Here is a 23,043-nt window from a genome sequence, read left to right on the forward strand (position 1 = left end):
ATATCAGTAAAAATTGCTTTGAGTGTATTGTATGTATTTTAAAAGTTAGATTTCTAAAGTCCACAATTGGGCACTTAAATCTCACTGTTCTTCCTAGAATTCTGGCCATAATAATCAAAATAAAAATCACTATTTATGACATATTAGCTGTTGCTTATCTAAATTTGAAGAATGACATTTGCTGGCTAGGCGCCCATAGTTCAGTGGTTAGGGTGCCAGCCACACGCTCTGGAGCTGGTGGGTTCGAACCCGGCCCGGGCCTCCTAAACAAACAAACAAAAAAAATAGCTGGGTGTTGTGGCGGGCGCCTGTAGTCCCAGCTACTCGGGAGGCTGAGGCAAGAGAATCGCTTAAGCCGAAGAGTTTGAGCTATGACGCCACGGTACTCTACCGAGGATGACAAAGCGAGACTCTATCTCAATTTTAAAAAAAAGTGATGTTTGCTATACACAAATGCTATCTATTAATAAAACCTAAAGACTCTCATGTTTCTTATTCATGTTAAGAGCAGCTTGGATAGAAAGGAAAGTTGCTAAAATATAGCTTTCCAAAATAAATATGTTCCATGCTGATTGAATAGCTATTTATAGGATACATTAGTCATTTCTGAATAATGACAATAATAGCAAAGCATTAATGGACAATAATAGCAAAGCATTAGTGGCCCGGTCTCCATTTTCTAGATAAATAAACTGAAGTGTAAAGAGGTTTCAGTGGCCTGTTTGTGGCTTAACGCTAACTAACCAAGAGTAGAGCCCACGTCTCCTGACTCCCAGTTCAATGTTTACTGTTCATTCTCCAATGCCGTGTTTCTTCTTGTCGTACTAGGAATATTTCTAGTATTTGTCTCTGTACTACTCATATAGTTAGAACACTTGCTTTGTCTCATCTGCGCACGTTCTCTGGCACATTTCATTGTCTGGCACATTGCCATTTATGCTCATTCCCATCGCAGTTATGTTAGTAGAACCAAAAGTTTGTGGTTACTCATAAGCTTTTTATTTTATTTTATTAGAAAGCTGGGGCCTTGGAAGGTGTACCAATATCTGGGGTAAGTTGCATCACCAAACATCTCCCCATCCCTACCCACTTCCACACTATGGCTGTCCTCCTGTATCTTAGCTCATCAGCTGGCCCTTTTCTAAACTAGAGACAAGAAGTAAGAGCAGCACAACTGGCTGATTTATGTTCTTATGTGACACAGCGTGGGCCATTGCGAACCTTTGAAATAAATGAATTCTTTCTCTTCCTACACCTATTATCTCATAGGGATATTAACAAGTGGGGGGAAAAAATGGCCGAATGGAGGAAATGCGAGAAACATAGATAATCCATTCCTTGATAAACAAAAAAAGGAAAAATAAATCTACGCCTCTTCTTAAAAAGAAATGAACAATATTGTCTTAATATTCCTCATTGCCATTTATACTTTTAGTGTTTGGGAGACCAGTCTGCTGCACTGGTGGGACAAATGTGCTTCCTGGATGGGCAAGCCAAAAACACGTAAGTTTAAGCACCAGATTTAAAACCAACGCTGTTTTTTTTTTGTTGTTTGTTTTTTTCTATTTGATGCTTTGACTAAGGAAAAGCTTTTAATGTTTATCCAGGCTGAAAAATCAATAGATGAATAGTTCTAATATGGATAGGTAAATTTTTACCATTTGTTTTTCATCTCCTTCAAACAAAATATATTATGCCATATAGAAACACAACAATGAGGCTTAAAAAGACCACAATTTATAAAACTTTATACCTTTTCTATCCCAGAAACTAAATTTTGATTCAAAGTATTGAAGAGGGAGAGATTGGTGAGGGTGGGGGGACTGGGAAGAGGGAAAGAGGAACCGTAATATAATCTATAATTTTTAGCATATTATTGCTGCCCAAGTCTTTCTCACTAACTATGAAGTCATATTTTTGTGAGATTTTTCAAGGTTCTTTCCTGGCACCACGCTTCTTCCTTAACCAAAGTTGCTCCTTTGACAAGCAGCAGAAAGAATGACAGAAGTGGAGATTTGGTGTATTTTTTTCCTGATCTCATCTCCTTACTACTCACACCTAGAGTCTGGAATAAGCCCCATATCTAAGAATAAGAAGGTGACTCACACTTCAGGATGAGAAAATGGATGTTCCAAGAGGTTAAGGGCTTGCCTAGGATCATAGCCTTGACTTAAAGGCCGAGCCAGATTTCAAGCCCTTGCCTTCTGAGACTGGGCCTAGTGTTCTTTCTTTCTGTTAGACCATTAACTACCCTTATTCAGGGTAATCTTTTAAATCTTTGGGGGAAAAAACTACCTATCAATGATAGGTATTAATGCAGAAAAAATATGCCTTAAAAACTGAAATAATCGGTAAGGCGCCGGCCCCATATACCAAAGGTGGCGGGTTCAAACCCGGCCCCGGCCAAACTGCAACCAAAAAATAGCCGGGCGTTGTGGCAGGCACCTGTAGTCCCAGCTACTCGGGAGGCTGAGGCAAGAGAATCGCTTAAGCCCAGGAGTTGGAGGTTGCTGTGAGCTGTGTGAGGCCACGGCACTCTACCGAGGGCCATAAAGTGAGACTCTGTCTCTACAAAAAAAAAAAAAAAAACTGAAATAATAAAAATAATTATAAGCTCAGTCGATGGCTATTGTGTTATATCTAATATTCCATGTGCTTGAAACAAAATATATAATTTAATCCACACGCAGATCTTACTGCTGACATTTTGTAGATCAGGAAACTGAAAATTAGAGACGATAACTACTTTATGCAAATGGCACATAACTAGTACATGGGAGATGCAGTGTTTGCCTTCAGATTCATTTTATTCCTCAGCCAGGGTGGGCTCTTAACCTGTGTCTTTTATTGCTCCCCACCCCCACCTCCTCCACCCACCCCTGACCCCCGTGCGGAAAAGATTTCCATAGAACTAGCAAGAGACTCTACATTTAATTGTTCTTTTCTTGGGGATTTCCTAATTCTCTCATCCATTTTATCTTCAATGGCGAAGTTCTTTTTTGTGAATAATGGGACATCTAACATTTCTAGATTAAACTTTCTTATAGTCTAGCAGGGTCAGCACTTCTCATGCAAGAGTGTGACATTTATATGTGTGAGAATTTTGAGGGGAGGAGGATATGAAAATTCTTTGCAAGTCGTGCAGTTTTCTGAGGTTGTGATCAGGAGGACTTGATTCAGTACGAGTCTGGAAACGTTCTTTGAATCTGAGTTTCAGGCTGCTGAATCAGAAGTCAAGAGAAAGAAAACTAGCTTATTTTCCTTCTTCTTTCCTCCTGCCAGGAAGACATTACAAAGAAGTCTCTCCATACGTTGATAATATTCATTAACTGTTTATTAAGTCTACTAACTTAAGATTTCACTTTTATTAATTGCCATGAGCCTTCCTATTAATTTTGTACCTTAGGACTTGTACACAACCAATCAGTATAGGAATGATTATATGGGTGCTAAATAGGTACAGATTTCTCCTTTAAAAATCATGAAACATGACTTGGCACCCATAGTTTAGCGGTTAGGGCTCCGGCCACATATACCGGGGCTAGCGGGTTCAAACCTGCTCCAGGCCTGCTAAAAACAACAATGACAACTGCAACCAAAAAATATCTGGGCATTGTGGTAGGCGCCTGTAGTCCCAGCTACTTGCGAGGCTGATGCAAGAGAATCACTTAAGCCCAAGAGTTTGAGGTTGCTGTGAGCTGTGACGCTACGGCACTCTACCGAGGGTGACATAGTGAGACTCTGTCTCAAAAAAAAAGTGATGATGAAACAAAAAAATAAAAATCATGAAACAGGTAACTAACTTCCATTTTTATGAATATTTATTAAAAGAGATTAACTTGGCTCAGCGCCTATAGCTCAGTGGTTAGGGTGCTGGCCACATAAACCGGGGCTCACGAGTTTGAACCCAGCCTGGGCCTGCTAAACAACAACGATAATTGCAATGACAACAATAACAACAACAACAAAAACAGTCAGGCATTGTGACAGGCGCATGTAGTCCCAGCTACTTGGGAGGCTGAGGCGAGAGAATCACTTAAGCCCAAGACTCACTTGCTGTGAGCTGTGATGCTATGGCACTTTACCAAGGGCAATATAGTGAGCCTCTGTCTCAGTTTTAAAAAAAAAAAGGAAGATTGGGCAGCGCCTGTGGCTCAGTGGGTAAGGCGCCGGCCAAACTGCAACAAAAAAATAGCCAGGCGTTGTGGCGGGCGCCTGTAATCCCAGCTACTCGGAGGGCCGAGGCAAGAGAATCGCCTACACCTAAGGATTTGGAGGTTGCTGTGAGCTGTGATACCCCAGTACTCTACCGAGGGTTAATAAGTGAGACTGTCTCAAAAAAAAAAAAGAGAGAGATTAACTTGAAATACCTCACTTTTTCAGCATGTGGCAGTAAAAAGGTTTAGTGATTTGTTTGTTTTCCTTTATAAACTTATTACCTGTACCTGAACGTTATTTGACAAATGTCTTTACAACTTAGGTATTCATTAGTCCCCTACTCCCTGAATATGTCACCTGTTCATCAAGCTGGCTAAGGGTACAGTTGGGTGAGAAGAGATAGAATATCTTGGGCTAATCCTTACTCAGAACAATGGTGCCTAAAAAACTGTTTATCGGGAGAAAAAATCGCCCTTGGTGTGTGTTTGCAAGAAATATTCAGCTGGTAGGATCTGTTGACTTAATGCTGACTTGTAGTAGCTTAAATAAGTTCTGGGATCCTCTGTCAGCCCCTGCTTGAGCACCTTCCCTTTTCCCACCTGCTAGAATGTCACCAGCACAGTCAGAACAGCAAGGCCTGCGGGGAGGGAATCCTAAGCTCTGGCAGAGCCAAGAGTGACCCTAGCAACCTTGTTATCCCAACTCAGTTTAAAACTGTTTCTCTGTGACTCTCATTGATATCAGTTGGGCTGCTATCTGCTTGGCACAAATCAAAACTACTCATGAATGTCCAAGTGCCAGACTTGTTGCAGAGTCCAAAGTTCATACTGATAAGGCTGCCACAAAATAAATTCATTTCTTCCCTATGGGCCACATTCCATCCTGCCTCTGATTATCCCACCACTGTCGTAATGCTCTATCTGGCAGAGAGAATGAGAAAGGTAAGGTGAAATAAGCTTCCTCTTTCAGACACTCCTGTCACAGCTTTCCAGCTAGCCTCTCCCACACTGCACCTATCCTCCTCACCCTGCCAGAAGTTTCTCAGTTTATGACTGTACTAATGATAGAGCTAAGCTGGCCAACTGCATTGCTGAATGACTGTTAGTCATGGTGCTTCACTCCACTCAGATTAGGAGTAACAATGTGACCGAACATAGCATCTGTTGTAATTAAGTGGTATTTTATGAACACAGCCCTGGGCTATGACTGACAAAATGCTAAATACTATGCCTGCATTTTTTCCATTAAGATTACACTAAGTGCCTTTTCTTCTAGACTGATCTTTTAAACTGTTATTCCATAAAAGGCATATGGTATTTATTCAATTTCTGAACTTTTCTAAAACTTTAATGACTTGTATTATGCTAAACTATACGTCAGCCTTATTAATGTTTTATCATTTGCTTTCAATAAAATTGTTATTCTCTCCCCAACTATAGGTATGGAACAGGATGTTTCTTACTGTGTAACACAGGCCGTAAGGTTAGTTTTCTTAAATTAAAAGATGAAAGTAAGTTTTTAATTTCATATAAATAATGCTATAGCATAATTTGCTATTAAGTTACTTTTTAGTCTTCAACTTTTAATCTTTATGAGGGTTTAATTTAGAACTCAATAAAAATTTGAATTGTTCTAGTAAGAACCGTTTTAGGTCCTTTGAAGTTTGTATGTATGTATTTAATTGTGTTGTTGAGAAATTTGTACTGGGACTTTGTTAATGCACATCTAATTTGGAATAAGGAATAAACTTTGTGCAGCTTAAATGGGCTCTTAATTCTGATTAGTTTGACTGTTAAGATTTCTCCACCACTGAAAACTTTTTTCTTTCCTACAGTGTGTATTTTCTGAGCATGGCCTTCTCACCACGGTGGCTTACAAACTTGGCAGAGACAAGCCAGTATTTTATGCATTGGAAGTAAGTTCTTTTCCATCAATATGGATAATATGAAAAACATTCAAAGCTAATGAAAATTATAGTGTTTTATAACATCTTTTCTGGTAAATCTTAATATAGAGGACTCAAAACATTCCATGTTGTTGTTGGTACCTGATTGCGTGTAATAAACCTGGGACTGAGCTGGGAGCCAGGACTTCAAGGAGACCTTGATTATAGTGGTTCCTCCATTCTTATACCAATTAATTGTTTCACCTTGGGCCTAGTACTTGACTACTCTGCAATATAAGGCTTTTTATCTTTATAAAGTTTAATGAAGGATAGACTTGCTCTCTAACATTTCTTTTATCTTGAAATTCTGTGCTTTTTTTTTTTTAACTAAAATGCCCCAGTGTTCCAAAGGGGCCCTGAGTGCAAAAAAATTGTCTTGTCTCCCCATTAAACTAAATTTTATTTACATTTTGTTATGGAAAAGAAAGTGAGGAGATTTATGCAATTTATCATGGGAAACATTTGTTTCAAACATATTTGTAGGAATGTGTCACTCTAAGTTTATAGGATGTAATAAGTTGGTATTAGGAACAAAAGAAATAATTTATAAAATCTAAGAATTAGATCTCTTTTTGTCAAAGCAAATACATTTGTTATGATTAATTTTGAAATGGCTGCTTTGTAATGTACGAGTGTATAATAGATTTGAAAACTTACTGAGGCTCATTTTCTGGAGTACCTAGCAATAATTTGATTACAAGTTTGAGAGTTCTAGTTATAATTAAAGTATTTTTTGGTTATCATGCTTAGAGCATGAAGAATAATAGTTTATTTCAGTGCCCCACCCATAAACACTGTAATCGCTCTCTTCCTCCAGCCCCCTTTCCTATGGCTAGAAGCATTTATGAAAACATGTTCTATGTGCTAAAAGTGTCTTAATACGTCTTAGAACTTAACATCCTACAAACCTATCCCTGCCCCTCTATTTTCATCCTATGGAGAATGCTTAGTAACACTAGGCACATAGGATAATATACACTTAATAAGTGTTACCTATAATAATTAATAATAATAAGAGGCTTTCTTTTTTCTTTACCCAGCAAACAATTAGTAGTTAAAAATTATACGTGCTTTAGACCTGGAAAGGGCCTCAGGTATAGGGGTCATCTGGTCTCAACTTCCCTCCCAAAATGAAAAGCCTTCTCTTATCTCCATTCCAATTTCTGTTTGAAGCCTTCCAATTTCTATTTGAAGATAGCACCCAAAACTACTTCCTAAGAACACCTCTGGTATTGGACCTAAATTAGATGTTAAGAACATTCAAACACTGGGAGACAGTTATATTAGTTTGTCTGTGTCTTCCTCCTCCAGGGTAAACTGGCCCAGTGCCCCGATCTCACATGGTTTCTAGATATGTTAAATAATTCTAAACTCCCTTTGTTAAGTGCATTGCAATTCATTATCATCTTCCAGAATGGAATATAATTTTTTTTTTGAGACAGTGTTTCATTATGTCACCCTCGGTTGAGTGCGATGGCATCACAGCTCACAGCAACCTCAACCTCTTGGGCTTAAGCAATTCTCTTGCCTCAGCCTCCCAGGTAGCTGGGACTACAGGCGCCCGCCACACCGCCCAGCTATTTTTTGGTGGTAGTTGTCATTGTTGTTTGGCAGGCCTAGGCTGGATTAGAACCCACCCACTCTGGTGTATATGGCTGGTGCCCTAGCTGCTGAGCTATAGGCACCGAGTCTGGAATATAATATTCTACGTGTAATCTGACGTGTACTCAGTCAAGTATGATCTGTGCCTCTCCTTCCATAAGCACTGCTTCTGCAAGTCTAACCTGAGAGTTCATTAATTTAGACCTCTTCATATTATTGGCCCTGGAAATATATGCTAAAAAACCTAGCTCTTTTTCTTTTTTTTGAGGCAGAGTTTCACTTTATCACCCTCGGTAGAGTACCGTGGTGGCACAGCTCACAGCAACCTCCATTTCCTGGGCTTAGGCAATTCTCTTGCCTCAGCCTCCCAAGGAACTGGGACTACAGACACCTGCCACAATGTCCAGCTATTTTTTTGTTTTGCAGTTTGGCCGGGGTTGGGTTCAAACCTGCCACCATCAGTACAAGGGGCTGGCGCCCTACTCATAGCCATAGTAGCCATATCAGCCTACTCAGTGATAGCAATGAATCATTGTCAAACCAAGTGCACTCCATTCTGTGTTTGTGCAGGAGATTTTTTTATTAATCTAAATTCAAGTCTTTGTTTCTTCTCCTGTTTAATTTCATGATAGTGATTTTAAGCTATTCTTATGTGGCCTGAATTTATCTTCTTCACTCTTTATTACTCTTCCAGATTTGTCTCATCTGGAGATTTAACAAGCATATGCTTTATGATTTTGTTCAATTAATGGAATTTTAAAGCTGAGAGGGGAACATTAGATCATATGACAACATATTTAGTGACACTCTCCTATCCCCTCATTTTACACATGTGGATTCTGAAATGAGAGAAGTGCAATTAGAGTCACTTGGCCAAGGTAACTTTTGACAACAGTGAGTAGCAGATCCAGGTTATTGGACATCAAAGCCTTGACGCCTAGGCCATCCATGGTACCATCTCTTTCCTTCTAAGTCTAGAAATTCAGTGCTGTAGTCTCCCAAGTCCAGTGTTGTTTTCCCTGCATCTGGAACATTTCCCTTCCTTTGTCTGTTAACCTAGCATTCTTAGCAGCAACAACAGCAGCACACGTATACACAAATACATTAACGTAGTAGTTTTTTTCTTTTTTATTGTTTGAATTGTTTTCTTAATTAATTTATTTTTTGCAATTAACAAACATTTAAAAAACATTTTTAAAAGTTAAACTAAAAGCAGGGCGGCGCCTGTGGCTCAAGGAGTAGGGCGCCGATCCCATATGCCAGAGGTGGCGGGTTCAAACCCAGCCCCGGCCAAAAGAACCACCAAAAAAAAAAAAAAAAAAGTTAAACTAAAAGCAGAGGGTGGGGAATAATACTAGACTGGTAAAACTTCTCAATAAATTCATGCTAATTCCATTTGGTCATACTAATTTCTATTTTAAGTGTTTACACAGTGTATATTTAATGTTGTCTTTAGGCTTGGTGCCTATAGCTCAGCAGCTAGGGCGCCAGCCACATACACTGGAGCTGGCAGGTTTGAATCCAGCCCAGGCCTGCCAAACAACAATGACAACTACCACCAAAAAATAACTGGGCATTGTGGCGGACGCCTGTAGTCCCAGCTACTTGGGAGGTTGAGGCAAGAGAATCTCTTAAGCCCAAGTGTTGGAGGTTGCTGTGAGCTGTGACAGCCATAGCGCTCTACCCGGGGTGACATAGTGAGGCTCTGTCTCAAAAAAAAAAAAAGTTGTCTTTTGGCTTGGTTATGGCGCCAGCATATGGACATCAGTTGGAGAGTGGCAGGTTCAAACCCGGCCCGGGCCAGCTAAACAATGACAATTGCAACAAAAAATAGCCAGGTGTTGTAGCTGGCACTTATAATCCCAGCTACTTGGGAGGCTGAGGCAAAAGAATCACTTAATCCCAAAAGTTGGAGGTTGCTGTGAGCTGTGACGCCACAGCACTCTACCAAGGGCGATATAGTGAGACTCTGTCTCAAAAAAAACAAATCAAACCAAAACAAAATACAAAAAAATAAATAAATAAAAACTTGTCTTTAATATGACAAATCATCATTAAGCTTAGAAGTCAGAGGTTTTAAACTTTTACTTTCTACCCTCTTTAAAACCCAAAACCATAGCTAACTCATCTTTAGCCTTTTTTGTCATTATTTTCTCTCTGCTGATTTGAAAGCAATAAAATGCATTTCTATTCTTTTTTATTTTTGTGATTTTAAGTCTTTTGTGGGTACCATTACATTTTTAAGATATTATTAACTATGTACAAGTATATAACTTTTTTTTTTTTTTTGAGAAAGAGTCTCACTCTGTCATCCCAGATGGAGTACTGTGGCATCACAGCTCACAGCAACCTCAACCTCTTGGGCTTAAGCAATTCTCTTGCCTCAGCCTCCCAAGTAGCTGGGACTACAGGCACCTGCCACAATGCCCAGCTATTTTTAGAGACCAGGTCTTGCTCTATGCTCAGGCTGGTCTCAAACTCTGTGAGCTCAAGCAATCCACCCACCTCAGCCTCCCGGAGTGCTAGGGTTACAGGAGTGAGCCATCATGCCTGACCACCCTGTTAGCCATTTTTGATGCTAATGAGACCCCTGCTGTCATTCTAAATGTGGTTCCTTTGTAGATGATCTGGGTTATTGTCTGGGACTATTTAACATTATCTCTTTATCATTGATGCGCTATAGTTTTGCTATAATGTGCCTGGGTTTGGATTTATTTTTATTTATCCTGTTAGGTACTTGGATCCAAGTCTATCTTCAGATCTGGAAAATTCTCAGCAATTATCTCTTCAAATATTGCTCCTCTACCATTACCTCCATCCTCTTCTGGAATTGCTATTGGATGAATATTGGAACCTTTCAGCCCATCCTCCATGTCTCTTAACTGCCCTTTTATATCTTTTTAAAATCTCTTTGTTTCTCTGTGCTGCATCCCTGGTGAGTTTCTCAGTATCTACCTTCCATTTCCAAACTCTCTCTTTAAAACAAACATAACATAAAAACACTTTTCTTGCATTGTGAAATATATGACACATATAGAAAAATACATTAAACATCAATGTTCAACTTGATGAATTATTATAAAGAGAAGCCCCATGTAACTTGTACCCAGGTCCAGAACCGCTCTGTGCCCCAGCTAATGAAACCTCTTCCCTGCCCCCTGAGATAAACACCACTCCAATTTTTATCATAAGCACTTCCTTACTTTTCTTTATAGCTCTAACACTTAAATGTGCAACCTTAAACACCAGAGTTTAATCTTGCATGTTTTTAATATTTTATATTAAAATACAAAATAGAAAGAGCACACGCATGTGTGCCTGAGTCACACTATATATTCCTTGATCTGGCTTCTTTCACTCAAGATTTTGTTTGTGAGATTCGTCCATCCACTTAGATATAGCTGTTTCTCATCCCTTCTCATTGCCATATGAGATCACCACGTTTTAGTATTTATTCAACTTGATGACATTCAAGTTGTCTTCAGTATTTGGCTGTTATGAAAAATGCTACTATGAACATTTTTGTATGTGTCTCTTGATGTAAATGTGTGCACCTTTTCTGTAGGAGTAAAATTTCTAGGCCATAAATTGTGTGTATCATCACTCTGAGTAGATAATGCAAATTGTTTTTCACGGTTGATATTCCCACCAGTGGTGTATGGGAACACTAATTTACTCTTCAGCTGTCTAGACTAGAGTTTATCCCATCTATTACATTTTTATTTCATTCAATATTTTTATTTCTGGGATTTTTATTCAGTTATTTTGTACATCCACCCAATTGTTTTATTTCTTTTTTCTTTCGAGTCATGGTTTCATGGCAGTTTATTTGTTTTTAATGGAAGTAATGCCTTAATTTATCTCTTTGAATGCATTCAGCATACTTATTATAAAGTCTTTTTCAGAGTGAAATGAATTCTATTCCAGCTGTTTAGTTTCTTAATAGTAGATTTCTTTAAGCAGTTTAGAATTTTCACTTCCAGCCTCATCTTCCAAGCTGTAGCCTTAGTCAGCAAGTAGCCGGTTGCTTGTTTTTCCAGCATCTCTACACACATAAGAGAGTACCACCTACTCCCTGGCTTCAAGCACTGAGCCAGATTCTGTTCCCTGTCTTGCACAAAACATTTTAGACCCCATTCCTCTGGAGGAACAAGTTCCCAGCCACCACTCCTACTCCCTGACACATACAGAAAAATAAATCAGAATCCATAACACTTGTGGCTGTCCCACTTGGTTATCCATTTCCATTTCTGTCCCCTCAGATAATATTTTGTATTTGAATCAGCATGTGTTATTTTAATCTTCTCTTTTTTTATTTGGTCTATTATACTCTGTGTTTAGAACAAAAGGAATATTAGAAGTATAAACTCACTATCTCTGTCGACGTAGACATCCACATCTTCTTTTTCATGGCCAAGATAATTTTTCCCCCACTCCCAAGCTCCTGGCAGGTAAGACTAGGCCTGGTTTTTTAAGGTCTCTGAATTCTCAATTTCATTATACATAAAAAGAAGTGGGAGCACATGATCCTCACGTTGTTCTATGACTTCAACTCATATGAAACTGCTTAGATTTGTCTCAGCCTTTATAGTTAGAAAATGCTTCTCAGTGGTGGAAGAGACTAGTGCACAATTTAGAGCAGTTAAGTTCTCCCACCTCCTCTCCATTGTCTTGTTAGTAATACACTATCTTCCCAAAGCCATACCTCTCCCACTCTTTGTTCTTCTTCTTTTTGTAAGTACTGTTTCACAAAGTAAAAATCCTTTTGGGAGCCTGTAATGTGAGTATGAACTTGAGTTTCCTTAGGATTTGAGACTTCCATGTTCTGTATTCTGTCACTGGGTTACAGGTTTCCTTGGGCCATGATACTTATCCATCTTGTTTACCACTCTATCCCAGCAGGCTGGCAGATAACAGACATTCCATGAACAATGTTTGAATGCTGACTCCTATGTTATACCATTTTTTTCTAATTTTTTATTTCATTTCAGCATTTTTTTCTTTTTAAATATGAGCTTCAAATAGGGTTCCCCATATATCGCCCCATCGGTTTCTTTAAATGTTGCTTCCTCCATCTCTTCCTTAGTATGATTTATGATTATAGTGTTAAGATTTCCTTTTTTGGAGTTTTTTCCTCTGTCTTGAGCTAGATAACTGCATTTTAGGTGTAAGCCTATATACTAGATGTCTATTGCAGTATAACAATAGTATTGCAAACTTAAGTGGCTTAAAACATCGCCTATTTATTACCTCTCAGTTTCCTTGGGTCTGGAGTCCAGGCAGAGCTTAGCTGGGTATTGTGCTCAGAGTCTTACAAAGCTGCAGTCAAGATGTTAGCTGAAACTGCAATCTTGTCTGGAGTTTAATTTGCTTCCAAAGAATTCAATTCCTTGTGGTTGTGGGACTGAGGGCTTCAATTTCTTACTGTCAGACAGTGACCGCTCTCAGCACTTCAGGGCTACTTGCAATTCCTTGCCACATGGGGGCCCCCAACGTGACCCTTGGCTTAAAGTTAGCAATGGAGGAAGAATGTCCAATAAGACAGCCACAATGATCTTACGTAACATAATCACATATACATCATCACCTACATCCTGTCACTTTTGATGTGTATTATCAGTTAGAAGAAAGTCACAGGTCTCCCCATACTCAAGGGGAAGAGATGATGCAAAAGTATGAACACCAGGAGGTGGGGATCACAGGAGCCACCTTAATTAAGTCTGTCTGTGACAGCTTACTAACTTGGTTTATGGACTTTTATAATATACTTTCTGGAAAAGTGTACCTCTGAACAATAAACACTTTTCATTTTAATTCTCTAATTTATTGCTTAAGTATGAATGAAATATATTACATTTCCAAAACAATGTGACCCCAACTCAACTCTGTGTTCCCTTTTTCTACTCAGTTAAAAATGGAGTTTGACTTTGCATTTGTAATCTAGTATATACAAATTAACTATAGGATAAATTATATATGTAGAGATACATGGTACTATAAAATATACCAATATATTCTACTACTTAGAATATACCAAACTATATTTACTAAGCCTAATAGATGATTCTAAGCAATATAAGGATAATCTTAATTTTAAACAAGACTTTTCTTCATACTCACCATTTTTAACCCTAACTGCCTTGTAAGATTCAACTCCACTGTATCATGAACTATCCTATTTTATATTTTTACTGTTTGTGGCAGTGGTATTCATGTCAAGGGGGGTTTGAGGAAAAGTATATTTGTCTGCTATGACATTATATCAGATCGACTTGACTATTCTTAATTCAATCTCTCTGTGGCTTATTTCTTAGCCTTTTACTTTCCAGACAATATGTCTAGTTTTTTAATTATTTATTTCTCTTGTTCTATTACCATTTAATTTACTCTTCTTTATACCATCTCATGTCCATTGTATCTTCCTTAGAGTGGAAGGGCTGATCCATATTTGTAGATGATACATTAAAACATCAGAACTTTATATTTAGGATGTAATTTATGGGAACTTAATAAGTAGTCACCTTCTATCTATCATTTTAGGTTTCTGTTCCTGAATTCTTTTCCTGTCCAGCTTTAAGGCATTATACTATCTTGTATTTTATCTCTTGCCTCTGAATTCAGAAGACCACATGTCTTTTTTGAATTCAGAGGTTTCTCTCATTTTAATTAATTTCTTTATGTATTATGTGTGATGCCAAAATTATATATTTCTTGCAGAGAAGTGTTTTTCTGTTTTGGGGGTATTTTTTTTTTTTTTTTTGAGTTCTCACTATGTCACCCTGGGTAGAGTGCTGTGGCGTCACAGCTCACAGCAACCTCAAACTCTTGGGCTTAAGCGATTCTCTTGCCTCAGCCTCCCAAGTAGCTGGGATTACAGGCACCTGCCACAACTCCCGGCTATTTTTTGGTTGCAGTTGCTGTTGTTTAGCTGGTCTGGGCAGGGTTCCAACCCACCAACCTGGGTGTATGTGGCTAGCACCCTACCCACTGAGCTACCGGCTCCGCCAGAGAAGTGTTTTTTTCATTTCCTTTTGTTTTAGTATATTAGATTTATTTCTTCAATCACAACAAAACACTCTGGTACAGTCCTGATGACAACATAGAAAATAATTCTCTCTGGAGCTTTGACTGTGGCTCTGTATTTTTCTTTTATTTTAATCTAAATAGTGCTAATTCTCAAACCTTAATTTTCCTTTACTAAAACCAGATTGCTGCTTCTTAAAAATATAGTCTACACATGTAGCATCCTGCCCTTTTCAGTGAAATGAGGTATATCAGTATTTGGTTTTTCCCAAAGTATAAAGTCACACTTATGGCTGATAACCATAAGATCACTCTCCTAGACTTCTAGCACAGTGGCTTCTTAAAATTCATAGTTTAGCTCTACTCACCCAAAACTGTTGAAAATAAATGTATCTCTTGGTTAAATGCCATTTAGAGACAGTGTCTTTTGAGTGTGTAACAGGAGACATCTGTGTTTTCCAATTAGGTCTAGAACTGTGCTACCCAGTAGGGTCAGCACTAGCCATGTGCAGCCATCAAGCACTGGAAATGTGGCTAGTCTGAAATGTGCTATCAGAGGAAAATATATACAGATTTTTAAAACTTAGTGCAAAATACCCAATACTTTTAATATTGATGTTTTTTTATATATATACACACACACATTTTTTTTTTTTTTTTTTTTTTGAGGCAGAGTCTCATTCTATCCCCCTGGGTATAGTGCTGTGGGATCACAGCTCACAGCAACCTCAAACTCTTGGGCTTAAGTGATTTGCTTGCCTCAGCCTCCCAAGTAGCTGGGGCTACAAGGCGCCTGCCACAACGCCCAGCTATTTTTTTTTTTTTTTTTTTTGCAATTGTCCTTGTTGTTTAGCTGGCCCAGGCCAGGTTTCAACCTGCCAACCTCAGTGCATGTGGCCAGCGCCATAACCGCTGTCCTACGGGCACCGAGCCATGATTATATGTTGAGACAATATTTTTAATATATTGGGTTAAATAAAATATAATTAATTTGGGTGGCGTCTGTGGCTCAAAGGAGGAGGGCGCCAGCCCCATATGCTGGAGGTGGCGGGTTCAGACTCAGCCCCGGCCAAAAACTGCAAAAAAAAAAAAATTATATATATTATATATATATAATTCATTTTACCTGTTTCTTTTTACTTTTTTTTTTTTTTTGAAACAGTCTTACTCTGTCACCCCAGGGTAGAGTGCTGTTGTGGCACAGCTCAAAGCAACCTTAAACTCTTAGGCACAAGCAATCCTCTTGCCTCAGCCTCCCGAGTAGCTGGGACTATAGGCACCTGCCACAATGCCCGGCTATTTTTAGAAATGGGGTCTCACTCTTGCTCAGGCTGGTCTCGAACTCCTGAGCTCAGGCAATCCACCACTCCTGGCCCTCTTTTTACTTTTTCAACATAGCAAAACTTTAAATTATGTACAGGGCTCACATACTTCTATTGGAAGCACTGGTTTAGAAACTTATACATTCACTAGTGTTTGGCAGCTACTATCGCAGAATTGTCTGTTTCCAGAGGAAATTTGAGAGTAAGGTTCCTCAGTCTCTCTAAACCAAAAACATATTTACTTTTCCTGAAACTAAGCACCTAAATATGTAAACATATCAAAGTTAGGAAGGGTATTATTAAGAATTTTTTTTTTTTTTTTTGTGGAGACAGAGTTTTACTTTGTCGCCCTCGGTAGAGTGCTGTGGCACCACAGCTCACAGCAACCTCCAGCTCTTGGGCTTAGGCGATTCTCTTGCCTCAGCCTCCTGAGTACCTGGGACTACAGGCACCCGCCACAATGCCCGGGTATTTTTTTGTTGCAGTTTGACCAGGGCCGGGTTTGAACCCGCCACCCTCCGTATATGGAACTGGTGCCTTACTCACTGAGCCACAGGCGCCGCCCAAGAATTTCTTTGGGGGGCAGGTGGCGCCCATAGCTCAGTGGGTAGAATGCCAGCCACATACACTGAGGCTGACAGGTTCGGACCCGGCGTGGGCCAGCTAAAACAACAATGACAACTGAAACAAAAAAAATAGCCAGGTGTTGTGGTAGGCGCCTTAGTCTCAGCTACATGAGAGGCTGAAGCAGGAGAATCGCTTAAGCCCAAGAGTTTAAGGTTGCTGTGAGCTGTAACGCCATGGCACCCTACCCACTGCAACAGCTTAAGACTCTGTCTCAAAAAAAGAAAAGAATTTCTTTTGGGGGGCTGGAGAGGTAAGATAGGTTGTAGTCCATTGTAAGGGACTATTTTATTTGTTGTTTTTGTAGTTTTTAAAGCCTTGTTATGTTTGCACAGCTGTGTCAAATCTGTACCTCAAATATTTTTTGTCGTTAAAAAGCCACTTTATAAATAGAACACTTGTGGCATTCTGCAGCTTTGCAGCAACATATAGTAACTTCTTTCCATAGAAGTCGCTGTGAATGATGGCATGTATCCAGCATATTCATTCCATCCATTGTTTATGTGCTGACAACTAACAGCAAGAAGACTTGACCATCTGGGGGTTATTTTTGTTTTGGGGGGTTTTTTGTTTATTTTTTTGAAGACTTGACCATTTGTAATTCAGTTAATAGAACTAGAGATAGATTCCTATATTTAATATCACCTGACTTGTGGTTTGGGGTGACTCAGTGGAAGTAATTTACATTAATAATATAGAGAAATGAAACATCAGAGCCAAAAAAAAATTTGGAATTCCTAATGGTTTATGCTGATACTATTTTCGCTCTCGGGGTCTTTTTATAATAGCTTCAATGATAGCCGGGCTTTGTAGTGGGCACCTGTAGAGGTTGCTGTGATCTGTGATACCATAGCACTCTACCAAGGGCGACGTAGTGAGACTCTGTCTCAATAAAAGAAAAAAATACCTTCATTGAAGTATAGTTCATATATCGTACAGTTTACCCTTTTAAAGTATACAGTTCAGTAATTTGTAGGATATTATATTAACAAATTTTTACAGCCATAACCACATTCTAACTTTAGAACATTATCGTCACCCTAAAGAAAAAGTCCATAACCTTCCCCTGCCAGCCCTAGGCAGCCACTAATCTACTTTCAGTGGCTATGGTTTCACCTGTTCTAGCTGTTTCATATAAATGGAACGATATAATATATGGTCTTCGTGACTGGCTTCTTTCACTTTGCATAATACTTTTCAACACTTAGCCATGTTGTAGCATGTATTATACACCATTCCTTTTCATGGCTAAATAATATTCCATTGTGTGAACACATCACATTTTATCCATTCATTGGTCTACAAAATATGATTGATACTTTTTTAACACTTAAAAATCAATGAAGTTAATATTTACATTTAGTAAGAGCCTTCCCATATGTTCTCATATTGAGCCTCCGAGAATTTTGTTTGTGTAAATATCGTTCTAGTCACCATCATTATAAGTGAAGAAATGGAGGCTCAGAAAGCCTAAGTAAGTTTCCTGAAATCAAATAGCAATTAAGTACTAGAACTTAGACTCAAACGCAGTTTATCTGACTCTGAAACACATTTGCAATACGCTGTGCAATCCCTTGGTAATTTTGTTTTAAAGCAAAATTACTTAGTAGTTAGAGTTTTTTGCTGACTTTTTCTTTGCCTGATTTACTATACTGTTAGATATGGGATATGGACTTGAAAAAACTTTTAATGTGGCCTCTCCCAAGAAAATTGTTGATAAGCTGGGTGTGTATTTTAAGTGATAATATACCCCAGTAACTTTTGCAACAGATAGAAAAATTGTACAAGAAGCAATGTGTTCAAATTGAGGGTGTGTTGGAGGACTCACATCTTTTATCTATCCCATGAAAAACTTTTATTAGTGACCTAGGTAAAGCCATGTTTATATTAGAAGGTCTGTCATATTTGTAGGAGTCCCAAAATTGAAATTATTTGAATTTTAGACATCTGGTTATATCATACACAGAGAATATACATGATAAAATCCTTTAGAGGTAGTAACATATATTCCATCATGGATTCCTTTTTTTTCCTTTAGGGTTCTGTAGCTATAGCTGGTGCTGTTATTCGCTGGCTAAGAGACAATCTTGGAATTATAAAGACCTCAGATGAAATTGGTGAGTATGCTCTAACAAAGGTTTAGGAAATCTGAAGAATGAAACATTTCAATATTTTATCTTTGCAATCTATAAATACTTATTCTTTGCTCTGAATGTGATCCCCATATATTACATGGATCCCTATTTTGAGTTTGACTTATATAGAGAAGACTATTTCATGAAGATTTATAAAACAATGAATTGACATAATTAGTGGTGGTTATTAATAAACTGGCAAGGTAGGACATAAAAATTACCCAAGTGTAAAACTGAACACTGGAGATTGCCAGAATCTGCAGGTAAATTGCGCTAGTTAAATTTATCTGATGAGAAAGAGCTTTAAATCCTAGATTAGAGTGAGCATTAAAACTCTGTTATCTTAAATTTAAGTATTTTTTTTTTTTTTTTTTTTTTTTTGTAGAGACAGAGTCTCACTTCATGGCCCTCGGTAGAGTGCCGTGGCCTCACCCAGCTCACAGCAACCTCCAACTCCTGGGCCTAAGCGATTCTCTTGCCTCAGCCTCCCGAGTAGCTGGGACTACAGGCGCCCGCCACAACGCCCGGCTATTTTTTGGTTGCAGTTCAGCCGGGGCCGGGTTTGAACCCGCCACCCTCGGTATATGGGGCCGGCGCCCTACCAACTGAGCCACAGGCGCCGCCCTTAAATTTAAGTATTAATATGGCTATTTTCAGTCTATAAATAATTAGTTTGAACTTAACTACTCATTCTTTTATCCACTTGTTTAACTTTGCCAGAAGGTGAGACAGTCAGACATATGTGTCTGATTTGGGCACATTAGAGACCACTTTTTCATCTTCTAGTCAACAACTTTAACTATAAGAGAAATGGCCTCAGCACCCATAGCTCAGTGGTTAGAGCACCGGCCACATACACCGGGGCTTGCGGGTTCGAACCCAGCCTGGGCCAGCTAAACAACAACAACTACAACAACAAAAAAATCTAGGCGTTGTGGCCAGCGCCTATAGTCCCAGCTACTTGGGAGGCTGAGGCAAGAGAATCACTTAAGCCCAAGAGTTTGAGGTTGCCATGAGCTGTGATGCCATGCCACAAAAAAAAAAAAGAAAACTGTCTCAGAAAAAAAAAGAAAACTAAAATAAGAGAAATGACATAAAATACCTAAAGAATTGAATGCAGTTTCTTTATTTCTTGAGCTAGGTTATATTTGAGTGGGGGTGTTTAATGTGGGGAAACTTGTTTTTGTTGCTCCTGGTATAATACTATAATTAGTAACATTTTGCTCTACCAATGAAATCAGAAACTAAAATCCCTGTCCTAATTTTAAAATAGGTATGTTTATTTAGTAAAATAGAGTATTAGTGTGATTTTTGTTTTTCCTTTTTGTTTTTAATGTTAGAAAAACTTGCTAAAGAAGCAGGTACTTCTTATGGCTGCTACTTCGTCCCAGCATTTTCAGGATTGTATGCCCCTTATTGGGAGCCCAGTGCAAGAGGGTGAGTATTGAAAATTCCGTGTTTCTTGAGGTCTTGATTTATTTACTAAAGTAGTTAATAATGAATTCATTTCTTACGTATTTGCAAATGATTTGAAAGTGTTGAGAAAACTTCTCCTAATATAATTTCAGAACCTTTAAGTTCTAAGAAGTTTCGAATCAGCTGACAATAAGCCCTGCCATATCCATTTTCATGTTAGTGCTTTTATCTTTTATCTTTAAGGTGTTTGTTAAGTTGCATAACAAAGGGGCATCATCTAAATCAGTGGTTCACAACCTTCCTAAAGCCATAACCCTTTAATACAGGGTTTACAACCCACAGGTTGAGAACCACTGATCTAAATGAATATCGAGTGCTGCTTTGGTTTTATGTTAGTGTCGTTGATATAGATGGATTGTGAACTTTTTCATTTGTGAATACAGAATTGTGAACTATCAGGACTTTATGAGTTACTTAATGATTATGTCCAGTTTTCTTTTCCTAGACTTTTCTGTCTACCAAATTTCACCTTTCCATAATTTAAGATTGATGATTTGTCTATTGCCACTCTAATCTGAAAATCTTTGTGTTTATTTTTAGGATAATCTGTGGACTTACTCAGTTCACCAATAAATGTCATATTGCTTTTGCTGCATTAGAAGCTGTTTGTTTCCAAACCCGTGAGGTAATAAATATGGGCCTGTTTTCTTGTGGTTAGCTCACTTTTATCACTTTTAAACAAATTGTATCTTAATGCCTAAACGGTATTAAATACTGAAAATGTAGTTAATCAAATCAACCTGCCTAAACATGAATCTAATGTAAGTACTCTGCCCCGCCCCCTTCAGCTGTCCTTAGCTTCTAAGTTCCTGTTCTCTGCCACACCCTGGGTGCAAAGAAAATGGCACAAACATAGGAATCAAGGCAGAAACACAGAGTGTGAAATAGAGTTGTTTGGCTTTGCTGATTACCAGGGGATGCGGAGGTATAGGGAGAAAGAAGATGGCTGTGACCAGATCAAGGAGGGATTGGAAGGCCAGAATAAGAAGTCTCAATTTTATTCTATTGACTATTAGAAGCTCTTTTTCCTCCCTATTTATTTTTAATTTATATATATTCATGGGGTACAAGTTCTCAGAAGCTCTTGAGATTTTTTTGAGTGAAGGATTACCGTTTTTAGACATATGATTGTAAACTAGTTTCAGACTGTTAATTGTATTGGTTTATTTAAGATTTTGGATGCCATGAATCGCGACTGTGGGATTCCACTCAGTCATTTGCAGGTAGATGGAGGAATGACCAGCAACAAAATTCTTATGCAGCTACAAGCAGATATTCTGTATATTCCAGTAGGTTAGTACGCCTTCATTCCTTTAAGCTCCCGGAGTAATGTTCCTTTCAGAAGAACTAGTTCTTTAGGCATATGTAACTGCAAAGATGTTGACGTAGCTCTCTCCCCTCAGTGAAGCCTTCAATGCCCGAAACCACCGCACTGGGCGCTGCCATGGCAGCAGGGGCAGCAGAAGGAGTCGGCGTTTGGAGTCTAGCACCCGAGGATCTGTCAGCTGTCACAATGGAGCGATTTGAACCTCAGATCAACGCTGAGGGTACATTTAAAGAATCAAACTTTTAATGGTATACTGTGAAAAGCGCCTTAGTCTGAAGGAGTTTACCTTTCTGCTGATTTATAAGAAGCAAAGTAAAATAGCAGATGTTACTGTTTTAGATTCAACTACTAAGCATATTGGGCTATACTGAGTAAGTGTGAGTGAAAGAAATAGTTCCTTATTTTAAAAACTTCTAAAATCACTGTTTAAAAAACATTCACTTCTACTGTTCATGGTTCTTTTGTAGGACAGTAACACTGCTACTGTCAGTTATAGCTGGTTAGAATATCCCATTTATTTTTTTATTTTTTTTTCCTTTTTTTTTTGTAGAGACAGAGTCTCACTATACTGCCCTTGGGTAGAGTGCCGTGGCGTCACACGGCTCACAGCAACCTCTAACTCCTGGGCTTACGCGATTCTCTTGCCTCAGCCTCCCAAGCAGCTGGGACTACAGGCGCCCGCCACAACGCCCGGCTATTTTTTGTTGCAGTTTGGCCGGGGCTGGGTTTGAACCCGCCACCCTCGGCATATGGGGCCGGCGCCCTACTCGCTGAGCCACAGGCGCCGCCCAGAATATCCCATTTATTTACTTCTTTATTTAGAGACAGAGACTCGCCTTGGTGTCCGTAGCACAGTGGTTACAGTGCCAGCCACATATACCAAGGGTGGCGGGTTCGAACCCCGCCCGACCAGCTAAATAACAATGACAACTGGAACAAAAAATAGCCAGGCATTGTGATGGGTGCCCGTAGTCCCAGCTACTGGGGAGGCTGAGGCAAGAGAATCGCTTGAGCCCAGGAGTTTGAAGTTGCTATGAGCTGTGATACCACGGCACTCTACCAAGGGTGACATAGTGTTGAGACTCTGTCTCCGAAAAAAAAAAAGGAGAGACAGAGACTCACTCTGTTGCCCACGCTAGAGTGTCATGACCATCAGCCTAGCTCACAGCAACCTCAACTCCTCAGCTCAAGTGATCCTCCTGCCTCAGCCTCCCGAGTAACTGGGACTACAGCCATCTGCCACAATGCCCAGCTAATTTTTTTTTCTCAGAACCAGCCTGAGCAAAGGTCTTACTCGAACTCCTGAGCTCGAAGGATCCTCCTGCCTTAGCCTCCTATAGTACTAAGATTATAGGTGTGAGCCACTGTGCCCAGCCAGAATATCCTTTCTTAAAAGTGAGAAAGGAGATGTATCAGCCACCCATCCCTAAA

General features: G+C 39.1%; 1 protein-coding gene across 7 annotated transcripts in view; it reads left to right on the plus strand.

The window, feature by feature from the left end:
- Nucleotides 1-23,043, plus strand: part of GK (glycerol kinase) — an 82,875-nt gene that overhangs the window by 47,817 nt on the left and 12,015 nt on the right. For all 7 annotated transcript variants that reach the window (XM_053579309.1, XM_053579312.1, XM_053579307.1 and 4 more), the window contains 9 exons: nt 1,016-1,051; nt 1,436-1,503; nt 5,598-5,640; nt 5,993-6,073; nt 18,713-18,791; nt 20,150-20,246; nt 20,826-20,910; nt 21,458-21,578; nt 21,689-21,832. In XM_053579309.1, the coding sequence (XP_053435284.1) occupies nt 1,016-1,051; nt 1,436-1,503; nt 5,598-5,640; nt 5,993-6,073; nt 18,713-18,791; nt 20,150-20,246; nt 20,826-20,910; nt 21,458-21,578; nt 21,689-21,832 (754 nt within the window). The remainder of the gene's footprint in view (nt 1-1,015; nt 1,052-1,435; nt 1,504-5,597; nt 5,641-5,992; nt 6,074-18,712; nt 18,792-20,149; nt 20,247-20,825; nt 20,911-21,457; nt 21,579-21,688; nt 21,833-23,043) is intronic.

Source organism: Nycticebus coucang, chromosome X (assembly GCF_027406575.1).
Source record: "Nycticebus coucang isolate mNycCou1 chromosome X, mNycCou1.pri, whole genome shotgun sequence".
In the NCBI taxonomy this organism is placed as follows: Eukaryota; Metazoa; Chordata; class Mammalia; order Primates; family Lorisidae; genus Nycticebus; species Nycticebus coucang.